General features: G+C 41.0%; 1 protein-coding gene across 1 annotated transcript in view; it reads left to right on the plus strand.

Moving 5' to 3' along the window:
- The window catches only part of MAP7 (microtubule associated protein 7), a 110349-nt gene that overhangs the window by 95682 nt on the left and 1377 nt on the right, over positions 1-13290 (plus strand). The window contains exons 13-17 of the mRNA XM_063124624.1: positions 4783-4878; positions 6549-6599; positions 6698-6740; positions 8851-8986; positions 12045-12277. Coding sequence (XP_062980694.1) covers positions 4783-4878; positions 6549-6599; positions 6698-6740; positions 8851-8986; positions 12045-12277 — 559 coding nt within the window. The remainder of the gene's footprint in view (positions 1-4782; positions 4879-6548; positions 6600-6697; positions 6741-8850; positions 8987-12044; positions 12278-13290) is intronic.

Raw genomic sequence — 13290 nt, forward strand, 5'->3', positions numbered from 1 at the left:
ATCTACCCTTTAGATCCTCTGGGAAATTCTTTAACATTATTATCGGTGCTAAGGGAGAGTTGCTCGGAAGCAGCTTCCCTTTAAATTTACTCCAAATTTCCCATTGAGTCCTCAGGAGTGGATTATCTATACTTCCAACCCACTTTCTTCCTCCGTCTTTAAAAAAAACATTCTCCAAATTCATCTCTACCTTATTTATGGTTTTTTCTTCCATCCAATATAAATCTCCTACTCCCATAATTGCTTCTACAACATGTCTTAATCTATTTGCTACGTAGTATAATTTTATGTTTGGGAGACCCATTCCCCCCTTTTTTTGGCTTAGGTACCAATTATTTTTATTCACTCTTGCTCTCTTTTCTCCATTACAATATTTATTAATAATATTTTGCCAACTTTTTATCTCGGTTTCTGATATTTTTATAGGTAACATTCTAAATACAAAATTAATTTTAGCTAATATCTTCATTTTTATTAAGGCTATTCTTCCGAACCAAGATAAATTTAATCTTTTATATTTCTCCAATTTCTCTAATACCTCTTTCTTTAACCTCGTTAAATTTTCCTTTTCAAGATTCTCTAAATTTTTTGTAATTTTAATTCCCAAATATTTAATCTCATTCTTAACTTTCAATTCCATTCCCTTAAATTCCCAATCCTTTTCTTCCTTCTTGGTATAGTTAAACAACATCATCTCTGATTTAGACCAATTTATTTTTAACCCTGTAATTTCCTCAAATTCCCTCAACTGATATTTAATTCTTTCTAACTTTCTTAATGGATTCTTAATGGTCAATAAAGTGTCATCCGCAAACATGTTTAACTTTATTTCCCTTACCTCTCCAATTCCTTCTAACTCTTCATCCTCCCTTAGTGCCTTCGCCAAAACTTCCATAACCATTACAAACAGGACCGGCGAGAGCGGACATCCTTGTCTTGTTCCTCTGGCTAGTCGTATCTTTTCAGTAAGTCCGTCATTTACCACCACTACCGCCGTATTTTGGGAATATAGCTGTTCTATTACATTTTTAAATTTATTTCCAAATCCCAATTTATCTATAATACTCTTTAGTGCCTGCCAGCTCACACAATCAAAAGCTTTAAAAATATCTAATGCCATAATACCTGCCTTAATATTTGCTTTTTTAATTACATTTATTACATTTAAAACTCTACCCACTAAATTATGCATATGCCTTCCTACCACAAACCCACATTGATCTGCTCCTATATATTCTGCCAAAAATTTATTTAGCCGTTTGGCCATAATAGATGTAAAAATTTTAGCATCCTGATTTATTAAAGAAATAGGTCTATAAGAATCGGGATTAGTCAAATCTTTATCTGGTTTTGGGATCAGAATTATCACTGAATGTTCCCATGATTCAGGTATCTTCTCTCCTGATAATATCCTATTATAAAGTTCCATTAATTTTGGAACTAAACAGTCTTTGAAGACCTTATAATATTCTGGACCCAAACCATCTGCTCCCGGTGATTTACCAACTTTTAACTTATCAATAACCTCTTCAACTTCTCTTTGAGTTATTACTGACTCCATTAACTCCTTATATTCTAATTTTATTCCCTTCTTTATAAACCTTCCAATATACTCCTCCACCTTTTCTTGTTGACTTTCTTTACCCTTATACAATTCCTGATAGAATTCCTGAAAAATTTTTATTTTAGCTTTCATTGCATGACAATAATTCCCTCGGCTATCTTTCAACGTTTCTATCCCATTCCTCCCTTTTTCTTTTTGTGTGAGCTTGGCAAGCAACCTCGAGTTCTTATCACTGTTTTCAAAATATTCCCTTTTCATATACATTAAATTCTTTTGAATCTCTTCTATATTTAAATTTTCTAATTGTTTCTTCTTAGCTTGTATTTCCACTAATTTATATTTATCTTTAACTCGCCAATATCTTTCCTCCAAGTTTTTAATTTCTATCTCTAACTTTTCCTGTTCTGCACGTTGTTGTCTTTTTAAACTACATGTTTCTCTAATACAGATTCCTCTTGCTACAGCCTTCATGGTGTCCCAAATGACTGACCCAGCTGTTCCTCCTTTTTCATTAATTTCCCATGACTCCGACAGTTCCTTCCGAATTTTATCTACTATTTTATTATATTTCAATATCTTTGTATTCAGCTTCCATCTATATGCCTCTTTATAATCTTTCTTAACTGTAAATTCTAGACTTAACAAGGCATGATCAGTTACTTTTATTACCCCCATTTCCATTTTACAGATCCTCGTTGCAAAATCTTTTGAAACAAATATATAATCTATCCTGGAGTATGTATGATGAACTGGGGAAAAGTATGAAAATCCAGGCCTATTCCCGTTAAGTAAACGCCACGAATCTAAATAATCATTTTCTTTTACTAATTTATTCAATATAGTCATATTGTTCCTCTTTTCAGCATTAGTGGGATTTGACCTGTCCCGTTTATTATCCATAACCATATTAAAATCCCCCGCTAATATAGCATACCCCTCCTTAAATTCTTCTATTTCTTTAAACAACTTTATATAAAACTCTCTATGCCTCTCATTTGGGGCATAAACATTAATCAAAGTATAGACCTTTCCCTCAATTTTACCTTTTAACATAAGATATCTGCCCTTATCATCCTTTTTTACTTCTTCTAATATAAACCCACTTTTTTTTGAAATCAAAGTGGCCACTCCATTTTTTTTCGATGTCCCTAATGACTTTTCATAATAGGCTAACCACTTTAATTTTATCATATTCGAATTCTCGGAGCCTTGGTGTGTCTCTTGGATCATTATAATATCTGATCCCTCTTTATTAAGCATTTGTTCTATTCTCTTCCTTTTCATGACTGCCCCCAAACCTTTAACATTGAGTGTTGATACCTTTATCTTTTTATCCATAATCACCCTTTTGAAATCTCTTCCGATCCCTTGTGCTCAGCAGTTCAAACTTGCTTACATAAAAACACAAACTCCATACATAAAACCCCCACCCTCCTACCCCAATCCCTCCTCTCCTACCTTCCCCCCCTCCCCACCCCCCCACTCTAATCCCCCCCCCATATCCCCGTGAGTCTAGTACTCCAGCCATCTACTTTAAAGGGGGGGGGGAGGCAGTGCTGCGCCTGGCCATCTCAGATGTCCAAACCCAACACTGCATTTCACCACACTGGTCCCCACTGGGAAACCTGACATTCTTGGACCTACTTCAGAATAGAACATGCTACCCTGTGTTGTATATTTGCTCCTCAGTAGTTCCTGTTGAAATCAGTGTACGTCTAGTGAAATCAGTCAAATAACACTGTACACTGCAAGCTAGCCTTGCCTGCCCCACTCACATTTTTATTTCCATTTCCCTATCTGTAACATGGAAATATAATGTTCCCTTAGCCTGCCATCAGTAGGGCTTACTTCTGAGTAGACATGTACACCATTACACCTTAGGGCCAAAACATGCATGACTTTAAATCCATATCTAGCAGCTAGGTCTCTCTCCATCCCCACCCCGCCCTTTTTACTTTTAGATCAGGACCCTAGTATGGAGGTTAGGGGGGCTTTTAAGATCTGAATTGGGGCCCCAGCACCTACTCTAGAGTAAAACTGCCCCAAAGACATAGCTGCTAGATACGGATTTAAAGTAATGTCTGCTTTGGCCCTTAGTTTTTGAAATGATGGTATATGAAGGCCTAGTTTATTGGTTTTATCCAATGTTAGCCCTACTTAGATTAGACCAATTTAAATGAATGGGACTTAAGGCAGTCATGACTAATGTGAGTCCCAATCATTTCAATGGTTTACCTCTAACTAGGACTAACATTGGATGCAGACCAGAGATCTACCAAGCAGAAGCTCAGCCTCCTATCAGAGGGAAATGGTTGGTTTCCCTTTTCAAATGGCAGTGGAACATGTGGCTTCCCCAGCCCTTCTCACCAGGTAATCTCAGGAATGCTGCGCCTCATCTCTGCCTTTGTTTGAGATCACCTGGAAAGCAAGAATACAGTTCCCTAGAGGCTTGCTGATAGAACAGAGACAAGTGTTTGGGGATCTGATTTCCAATTTAAAAACACTTACCCCTACTTTTTCAATGGAAGTGCTGTCAATACGGTTCTTCCACTGTCTGGAGCCAATCCGAGGGAAGAGGGGCAGCTCCGGTATCTGGATGGCCACCGGAAACCCCCGCTCCCTCCTTGGTATCAGGATTATCCAATGCCACTACAGGGTTTCCGAGGGAGGCGCCGCCAACTCGGCGCCATGAAGACAGCCCCCAGGACTAACAGTGGAGGCAAGAATTATGTGCAACCAGAAAGTCTAATTGTCCTTCAAGCACTCCAGGAACACTGCTATTTTGATTTCATGGCGGACGGTATATAGGAGCATAGAACTGAATTTAGAATCCCCCAGTTCAATCTAAAAGAAAATTGTGGATCAAGTAATGAGATGGATCATTCAGTGCAGTTGTTTTGCTTTTTATGACATGCAGCAGCACCGAGTTTCCCCAGCTCTGCCAAATTTCTAGCTGTTTCTGAACCTTTTTAGAAGCTGCTTTAAGTATAGATTTGGGGGCGAGTGAGTGGGCTGTTCTTTGGGGCACAACCCCCATCAGCTGGTTGCAAACTGTGCAGCATTTACACAGCCTCTTGGCATGTGCTTGTGGGATTGGAGCGGTTCAGCACAGAAATGAACTCTCCTGCTAGTTGAAGTGTGACATGCAGGTAAGCAGTCGTCGTTGAGAGCTCCCTGAAAGCCAATCCATGTTTTCCTTTGCTGTGTCACCAATTCAGAAGGAAGAGGAAGCTCGGCTACGAGAAGAGCGGATTCGGTTAGAGCGTGAAAAGCATTTCCAAAGGGAAGAACAAGAGCGCTTAGAAAGGAAGAAGGTAACAGAAAGGCGCATGCTTGTGTCGAACACGATCTTGCATGCAACTGGAGCTTTTCCATCTTTGTACATGGTGACTGGAACTCCCTGGGCTTTCAGTCATGTGGATCGGTCTATTGACTTTAAGAGCAAGGCAGGTTTACACCAAGAAGAGACTTGAGTCCTTTTGGGTGGGTGGGTGGCCACTCTCTCAACAGAACACTGGACTACATAGGCCTTTGGTCTGATCCAGCTTGACAGCATGGATGCAGAAAACTAATCCAGCCCATGAAGGTCAAGCCCTGCCTCCTGGGTTCCTCCAGGAGGCAGGGCTTGACCCCCTGCAAGAATTCCCCTTGAGGAGCCCCCACTTTTATCTCCAACAGTGGGGATGTGAGTAGTGGAGGACTCGGCCAGTGATGGGAGGAGTGGATGCTCTTCTCAGTGCCGACTGAGCATCTCTGCACACCATGCAGGGCCCCTGGGGAAGCCATGACCTGGGCCAGCACCAGGAGAAGCAGCCACTGTTCCCAGAGCCGACGGAGTCCCTTTCTTGGTGCTCGGGGCAATAATGTCAGTGGGTGGTGTCAGGCCCACTGACACCAGACAGCTCACAAATGGCCCATGGTGGGGACAGCAGGACTGGCCCCAACCCCATCATTGCAACCCACAGACTCCACTGTTCGGAGGAATCTCTGTAAAGGGAAGCCTACAGTACTTGAGTAGGCGCTTGCTGCGATTGGAAACTCAGCACAATTGGGGTTCCAGATGGCAGGGAGAGCCCGCATGTGTACATGTACTGTATGCTCCTCCACAATGGACACAAGAGTGGGGGCGTGCCAGCATGTGTGGCCCCATCCCTCCCTTTCCATGTGATTCCAGTTGCATGGGAGAGGGGATCGCTCCAAAAGGGCTTCACAGTGCTGTGAATGTTCTTTCAGTGCTCTCTTGATTCATGCATATGGGTTTTTAACACAGCAGCAAACTGAGTGCTGGTATAGGCCTCAGTCACGCAACTGCCCCATTCCCTGCCTGTCGAGGAATTAGGTGACCCATCCACTGCTGCTGCCTGTTTCTTGAGATGGGCGGCTTCTCAATGTCATGGATTGAGCAGGTGGCAGCAGCAGCAGCAGTAGCGCGAGGGGTCAGGGGTCGTTCAGCTCATTTCTGAACATGAGCGGAGCGGATGAGGGAGCACAAAAGGAGGCAGCTTGTTCACTGAATGCCTCGCTTGCCACTGCTGAGTCCTTGAGATAGAAGTGATCTATTTCAGTGCACTTCATTGTGCAGCAGTTGGAGAAGGAAGAAGGTGTCGCAGCACTGGCTTGTCTGTAGCATATTCTATTTTGTTTTTATTTTCAATACGCTTACACCAGCTTTGGAAACAAAGCCTCCTCAAGGCGGTTTACGAGGTATAAAACACGAGTAACTAAAACAGCAGCATAAAGCATGTAAATCAACCAGAACAGTAAATTCCTATTTATAAAAAGCAGTCTTTAAGGCTGTCAGGGAAGGAAACACACCTTGTGGTACTTTTTGCAACACCTTGTCTTAGGAAAAGATCCTGAAAGTTTGCACACTTTTGGTTAGCCTAACAAAGGTATTACATATGGATTTTGGAATTCTGCTTATAGACAACACAGTGACTGTTACTTTTTACATAATAAATGTTTCCCCACATTGTCTTTGTAGCGTCTTGAGGAAATTATGAAAAGAACCAGGCGAACGGAAGCTGCAGAGAAGGCATGTACTAAATTTTATCTTCCCTCAGAAGAAAATACTGTGTGTGTGTGTGTATTTTTCCAGTGCAGCTTCTAACTTAAAACTGAATTATCTTACAGAAATTAAATGAACAACAAAATGGAGAGATTGCAAAAGAAACAGGTATTACTTTTGGGTTCATCTGTTTTAGTACTGAAACTCTTATTCATAGTGTGACAGATTTGGAGTGGTTTTTAAAAAGGAGTAATCCAAATATTCTTAATGAAATGTCAATGACGTATCAGAGCCTGAATCCATGAAAAGTCATAATATTCTGCTGCAAACATAATGATCACTGTGTAATGAAATATATAATTAGGGCTGCAAGCTTTAATTAGTTTAAGTGCTAGATTAATCAACTAAAGTGTTAGTTAATTGGTTGGGGGTCAAGTTTTAATCAGTCTGGGCAAAATGTTCAGTTCTGTCATCAATCTCTCCCTCTGCATGTCCTCTATAGGAATGACAAGCTACTACTTCCATTTGCATCTTCTAAAATATTAAAATGATGGAAGGGCACAAATGATCCGTTGTGATTTCTGAGCAAAAGAGGTGCAGAAGGAAAGATTTTATGCTATATTGTTTTGTAAATCCACGAGGTTGTTAGCAATTGGGTATTAGATGTTTCAGTCTTGCCACAAGAGAAACAAAGCCTTTTCAGAGTTTAATTGGAGCCAGAGCCCTAAAATCTTTCTGAATCCGTGCCTCAAGCCTGGAACATTCAATGCCTTAAGGAATTAAACATGGGAACTGCCTTCTACCAAGTCAGGATTGACAGGAAGTGGCTTTCTGGAGGACTTTCCAATCTCCCCTGGAGAGATGCTTCCTGCTTCAGCCCCTCCCCAAGAGAGCACTTCTTGGCATGTGCAGAGTCTGTTAGACTGATTTATTGGAATTTTTCTAAACCTCCTCCCCCTCCATCAATTTAACTCAGGATGGGGTACAATAATAAATAATTCAACATAAAATTAAGCCATTAGAATGGCCAACAGTCCAAATAAATAAATAAAAACAGAGCTAGTCCTAAAGTTTAGCTCTTAACTTGGCATTGGAATGAGGCCAAGATCAGTGCCAGCCAGACCTCTAAGAGGAGGGCCTTCCATAACTGGGGTGCCACAGCTGAGAAGGCCCTCTCATGTCTCTGGATAATGTAGAGCTCCCAATGGTAGGATGCAGAGTAGAGCTTCCTGAGCCGATCTCAATACTCAGTCAAGTATATACAGGGAGAAATGCTCCTGTAACAGCCGGCTCCCATGTGTCTGGAAATACGAGCGAGAGCAGAGGACATAGAGCCACTGAGGTGTAGTGGTTAGAGTGCTGGACCAGGACTCAGGAGATCAGGGTTCTAGTCCCCACTCAGCCATGAAGTGGGGTGACTTTGGGCCAGTCACTGACTCTCAGCCTAACCCACCTTAGAGGGTTGTTGTGATGAGAAGATGGAGAGGAGAAGGACCATGTAAGCCAACATCACCAGCCTCAGTGACATCTACTTAAACCTCTCCTTCGCTGCCACCACCCTCTTCTTTATACTCAAAAAGAATGAGGGAACTATAAACCTTCTTTTAATGCATTATTTGTGCGTGTGTCTGACTGTGTATAGTCCAACTGAAGTAACACATAAGACTGAGCAGGCGTGGTTGATATAACAAAATAAGAATGTACTTTATTCATAAAGTAAAAGATTTTAAAAGACACTTTAAGTTTTTATGTTCTACAATTAAATCTACCTCCCTCCACCTCCCAGGGAATACTACCTCCAAAACCTATAACCCCACTTTCCTAATCCTATGCTGATGCAAGCCTCTATTAAACCCAACTCATTCCTACCCTCACTAACTCCCTAACTCTCCCTCTCTCTCCGCTCCTTATTCTCTCTCTGTTTCAATTCAACCAATCAGACAACATTCACACATCTCCTCCCACTTACTTACCATTGCCTGAAAATGAAGAGAATTGGCCAAAGCAAATGAAACCCTGAACCAAACATTCAAATATATACCTATAAATAATATAAAATACCATTTTGTCACAGGTTTCTTGCAAGGATAAAAACAGTGGGATAATAATAAAAAGGTGGTATTAAAGAAAATAAAAAATAAATTTGGCCCAGAAGACTTTTGAGTTGTTGCATGTTTGTACAATAATAATAATAATACATTTTGAATATATTGCTAGACTAAAATAAATCCAAACTTTATGTGGGCAACCTCCTTTTCTTTTTCTTCTTCTCTACCAGTGAGCAGCCCTACATCTCCATTAAGCCCCATGATGGGCTCTCAGGTTCAGTGTGTGACAGAATCTCCACGCAACGGGGAATTGGTGACCCATACACATGTGCTCATCTCTCATCAGCCCATAGACAACCTAGACAGGTGAGGGACGTGTTGCTATTTGAGAGCGGAGATTTCTTTATTCAGATTGTCTTCTTCTGAGACGAAACTATATCAAATCATATTGTTTCCCCTTTTTGTGTGTGTTACTTCATGAACGTTTCCATCATTTGTTATCTAGCCTCATGCCCCCTCCCCAGTTCAAATACTCTGGATAGCATTTAAGTGTCAGACAGTTTGGCTACATTAAAAATGATGGCTTTCAATAAGCCAAGTCGTATTTGAAAGCAACATTTGCTGCTTGGTAACTAAGAGCATATTCTTTAAAAATGAATGAGTAATAATAAAAAACCATTTTCTCTTTCTGTCTGCACTCTGCCATTATTAGGAAAGAAGCTGCTTCAGAAGTTACATTGATGTACACTGTAAAGTGTACAAAAGAGAATACTTGCCCTTTTACATGAGCCTCAGCACACCTCTGAATTTTACAAAAGCCTTTTCAGCATCACTAGAATCAGGCAGGGGTAAAAATGCCTTTGCGAATTTGAAGCTTTCATGTCCTCCTGGATGGGTGGCAGTTGCCATTGGCACATCACTCAAGGAGAATTACGCTTTCTCTCATAGGCTTGGTTCAGACTTAATAGGAAACCATGGTTTCCCACTATGAGAATGAGCTATGACGAACCTTGAGCTCATGAACTCCCCTCCCTCTCCTCCTCTTTCACATCAGTGAAGAGATTGAAAGCTTTCCCTTTCAGTTTTAAACTAAATACATATCCAGTCTCAGGAACTGTGGTTTGTTTAAACTATGGTTTGAGAACAACCAGTATCTAAAACCAGTTTGAGCCTGCCTTCTTCTCACTTAACAAACCACAATTCCCTGAGTTAGGACATCAGAGGGAACTGCAGTTAGTTTGAAACTGAAAGCAGAAGCTTTGGATCTCCTTGTCACAGGTGCAAAAGGCAAAGACAGGGGAGGGGGAGTATCGGCGTGTGTGAACACTATTTTACTGTGTTTGTTTTATCATACTCAGCCAACATAATTCCACAGAGCTGGAAACATATTACAAATAACAATTAAAAGAACCTCAATTTGGAGTACAAAAAGTTTCATAGAACGTTGTAAGCCACTGCACATAGTGTAGAGCAGTCCTGAGAGAAGCACTATCAGCAACACTTGAATGTTCAGCTGCAATTCATAAATTGCAAGGTCATATAGGATGGAATGAGAGAGCTGTTAAGACTTCAGTTATTTCTCCAGCGTAAGTGCACCTCAGTACTTGCTGTCCAATGGATACTGCCATAATAACTGCTATCATGATTAGAATATTGAGTGTCTGGATAGAACATCCAAGGGTTAAAGACTGAACAAAAAGTGTAGTTACAGTATTCAGATTTTAAAAGGAGAAGTTGGGTTTGTTTGTTTTTTAAAGCCATACATATTAAATAGAATGCACATGCATAATAAATAGAACAGCAAGATTACAGATTTGCTGCTATTGGGAAGTAAGTGGATTGTACTACTGTAACTTGAACCAAAATGTGGTTTTTATTCAGTGGCTCTTAAGGAGATTTAGAATGAAGCCCTAGCAACTTTGCACAGAGAACTCTGTTTTGGAGTTGGACACCAAAGGAGAAGCGGGATTCCAGTCTGGACCAGAGTATTGCTATTCTTTAGTTGCATCAGAATTTCCAGTCAGATTTGCACATTATTTCTTCTGGTGGCCCAATGTCACAATCAGGGAACACACATGTGACTGAATAGTGCCAGCTGTATTTGGTAATATAAACATTCTGTTCAAAGTTAACACCATTGATGTAGCAATGATCAAACATCAGATGAATTATACTGATGTTTTACCAATATCATTCTATTTCCACAAATGTAAATTCATCTCTGCTATGGTGTCCACAATGTAGAGGTTTTCCTTCTGGGCGTGGTGCAGAAACCTGTGTGCTCTGATTTCCACTTACCTGTGCTAGAGGATGTTTTCTCAGATCTCTCCCCATTGGACAGTTGGTTCCCTGCTCTTTCCCCCATTGGACAGTAGGTTCCCTGCTCTTTCCCCCATTGGACAGTAGGTTCCCTGCTCTTTCCCCCATTGGACAGTAGGTTCCCTGCTCTTTCCCCCATTGGACAGTTGATTCCCTGCTCTCTCCCCATTGGATTGTTACACTTCAGTGGGAGTTACTCTTGTGGCAGTTAGGAGTGTCTTTTCTTCTCAGTGACCCTCTATAGAGAAGATGGGACTGCTATAGAAAAAACATTCTGGGGTATCTATTCCTGCGGCTTGCAAGTGGGAGAGACTGGGGGAACATGCGCTGCCCCTCCACATTCCCACCTTGGCAGATCTTCAATATGCTGAAGAGGGTTGCAGAAGAAATTGCATCCATGTGCACTTGCTTCCTGAGTGTCTTCTGATCAAAAGTAGAAGTGACTGTGGAAGGCAAGTTGGCCTTCCAATCCCCTCGCCCCCTGCCTCCCCAATAGCCCTCTCTTGAAAAGAGATATGGCATAGCGCCCTTCCCCGCTTATTCCATGAACAGGCATCCAAAGTGAACAGGCCACCTGAATAGCTTCTGATCATGTGATGGGGCAGGGAGGTTGCCTTTAGGCAAAAAGCAAAAGCAGCTACAACCCAATCATACCATTGTATTCTCTTAAAATAGAAATTACTGGAAAAAATTACTGAAAGGAAAAATCACTGCCTTGCAAGTTTGGATTGTGCTTCAGATTAATTAGTAAATACCACCTGCTGTCAGTATTTATCTGTGTGTACCTGTCTCTTCATAATTGATCACCAGATGATGTTAATTACGGACGGTTATTTTCAAAACCCTGCAAATTGTGTAGACACTGTATAGATTGCTTGACAGAAAACCAGAGGAGGTTGCTATTACTCCAAAAGAAGAATGCTTAATGCATTCACATGGGGAATTTTAATTCTTCAGTTATTAAGTCAGTATACAATTCCATGATTGTCATGTGGCCGGTATTTGACATGACTTACAATATTTGCAGAGTAAAAATAATCAGTGGTTTACTTATGAAATGTTATTTTGTTACCTGTAAGATACATTACTGACTCGTGTATTTCAGTAATCTCAACCCAGGAAAACTTCCAAATGAAAATGGAGTGACTATGCAGGATGAAAACTTTGAAGAGCTCATCAGCTTACCCATGGGAACAAAACCATCCAGATTGGATGCCTTGAACAATGATGAGAAAGGGAGTTCTGACATTCCTTTGACTCCCATTTTGGCCTTTGAAGAGAAGGGGACGCTAGGGCCATTGCCTCAGGTAGATAACGTTCAAACACATCAAACGGCAGGTAAGTTTGCTTTAAACCACTTTAAACCATGTAGTTTCTAACTGTTAAGTACAAGTTTAGAACAGGGAATGAATTATATAAGCTCTGCATTAAAAATACTTATGCTTTTAAGATCAACTCGCAGTCTAAATGGAAGGATAGAGAGAGCTAGAAACGTAATGGTCAGTTTCACTCGACATCTTAGTTCATGACATCAATCTGAAATTGAAAGGAATTTTGTTCCAAATATAAACTTCCTCTTCCCTCCACACTAAACTATGTTTCTTAAGGAGTCGATAGACTGTTTTGATAGGGAGGGGGGGTAGTAGGGGTGCTTCCAGACAAGGATTTTATTTGTGAAATTGCACTGCTACATTCATGGAGCGCCACACTGAGAGCCAGTGTGGTATAGTGGCTAAAGTGTTGGACTGGGGGTCAAGAGATCCGGGTTCTAGTCCCCACTCGACCATGGAAACCCACTGGGTGACTTTGGGCCAGTCACACACCCTCAGCCCAACCCACCTCAAATGGAGAGGAGGAGGATTATGTACACCACCTTGGGTTCCTTGGAGGAAAAAAGGTGGGATATAAATGCAATAATAATAATAATAAAATAAATAAAAAATCTTCCATTTGTAGCCCTCCCCTTTTTTCCCCAGTGCTACTTCCATCTTTTTTCTTACCAGAAAAAAAACTCTGTTGAGGAAAAGGTGGAATAACTGTGCAATGCCTTTTTCGTTGTTAGCAGTAGGAACCCTCCATCTGGAAGCACCCCAAAATGGCAAGGTGTAAAGGACAAGTCTCCTGTACCTTTAATAAATGTGTTGAAGTAGGAATTTTGGCAGGTGCAGCTATTCTCACCCTTCCTCACAAGATGCACCTATGAAAATGCCTGCTTCTAGTCAACAGTTCAAGGTTGTTGTCTGTCTTTGCATGTGATCACCACAGGATGGAACTAGTTCTGCAGTTAATATTTTCTGCCTGTGGCTTGGATCCTGAGTTGGACTTCCATGAATGGAAGAGACTCCAATCTA

Source organism: Elgaria multicarinata, chromosome 4, assembly GCF_023053635.1.
Source record: "Elgaria multicarinata webbii isolate HBS135686 ecotype San Diego chromosome 4, rElgMul1.1.pri, whole genome shotgun sequence".
Classification (NCBI taxonomy): domain Eukaryota; kingdom Metazoa; phylum Chordata; class Lepidosauria; order Squamata; family Anguidae; genus Elgaria; species Elgaria multicarinata.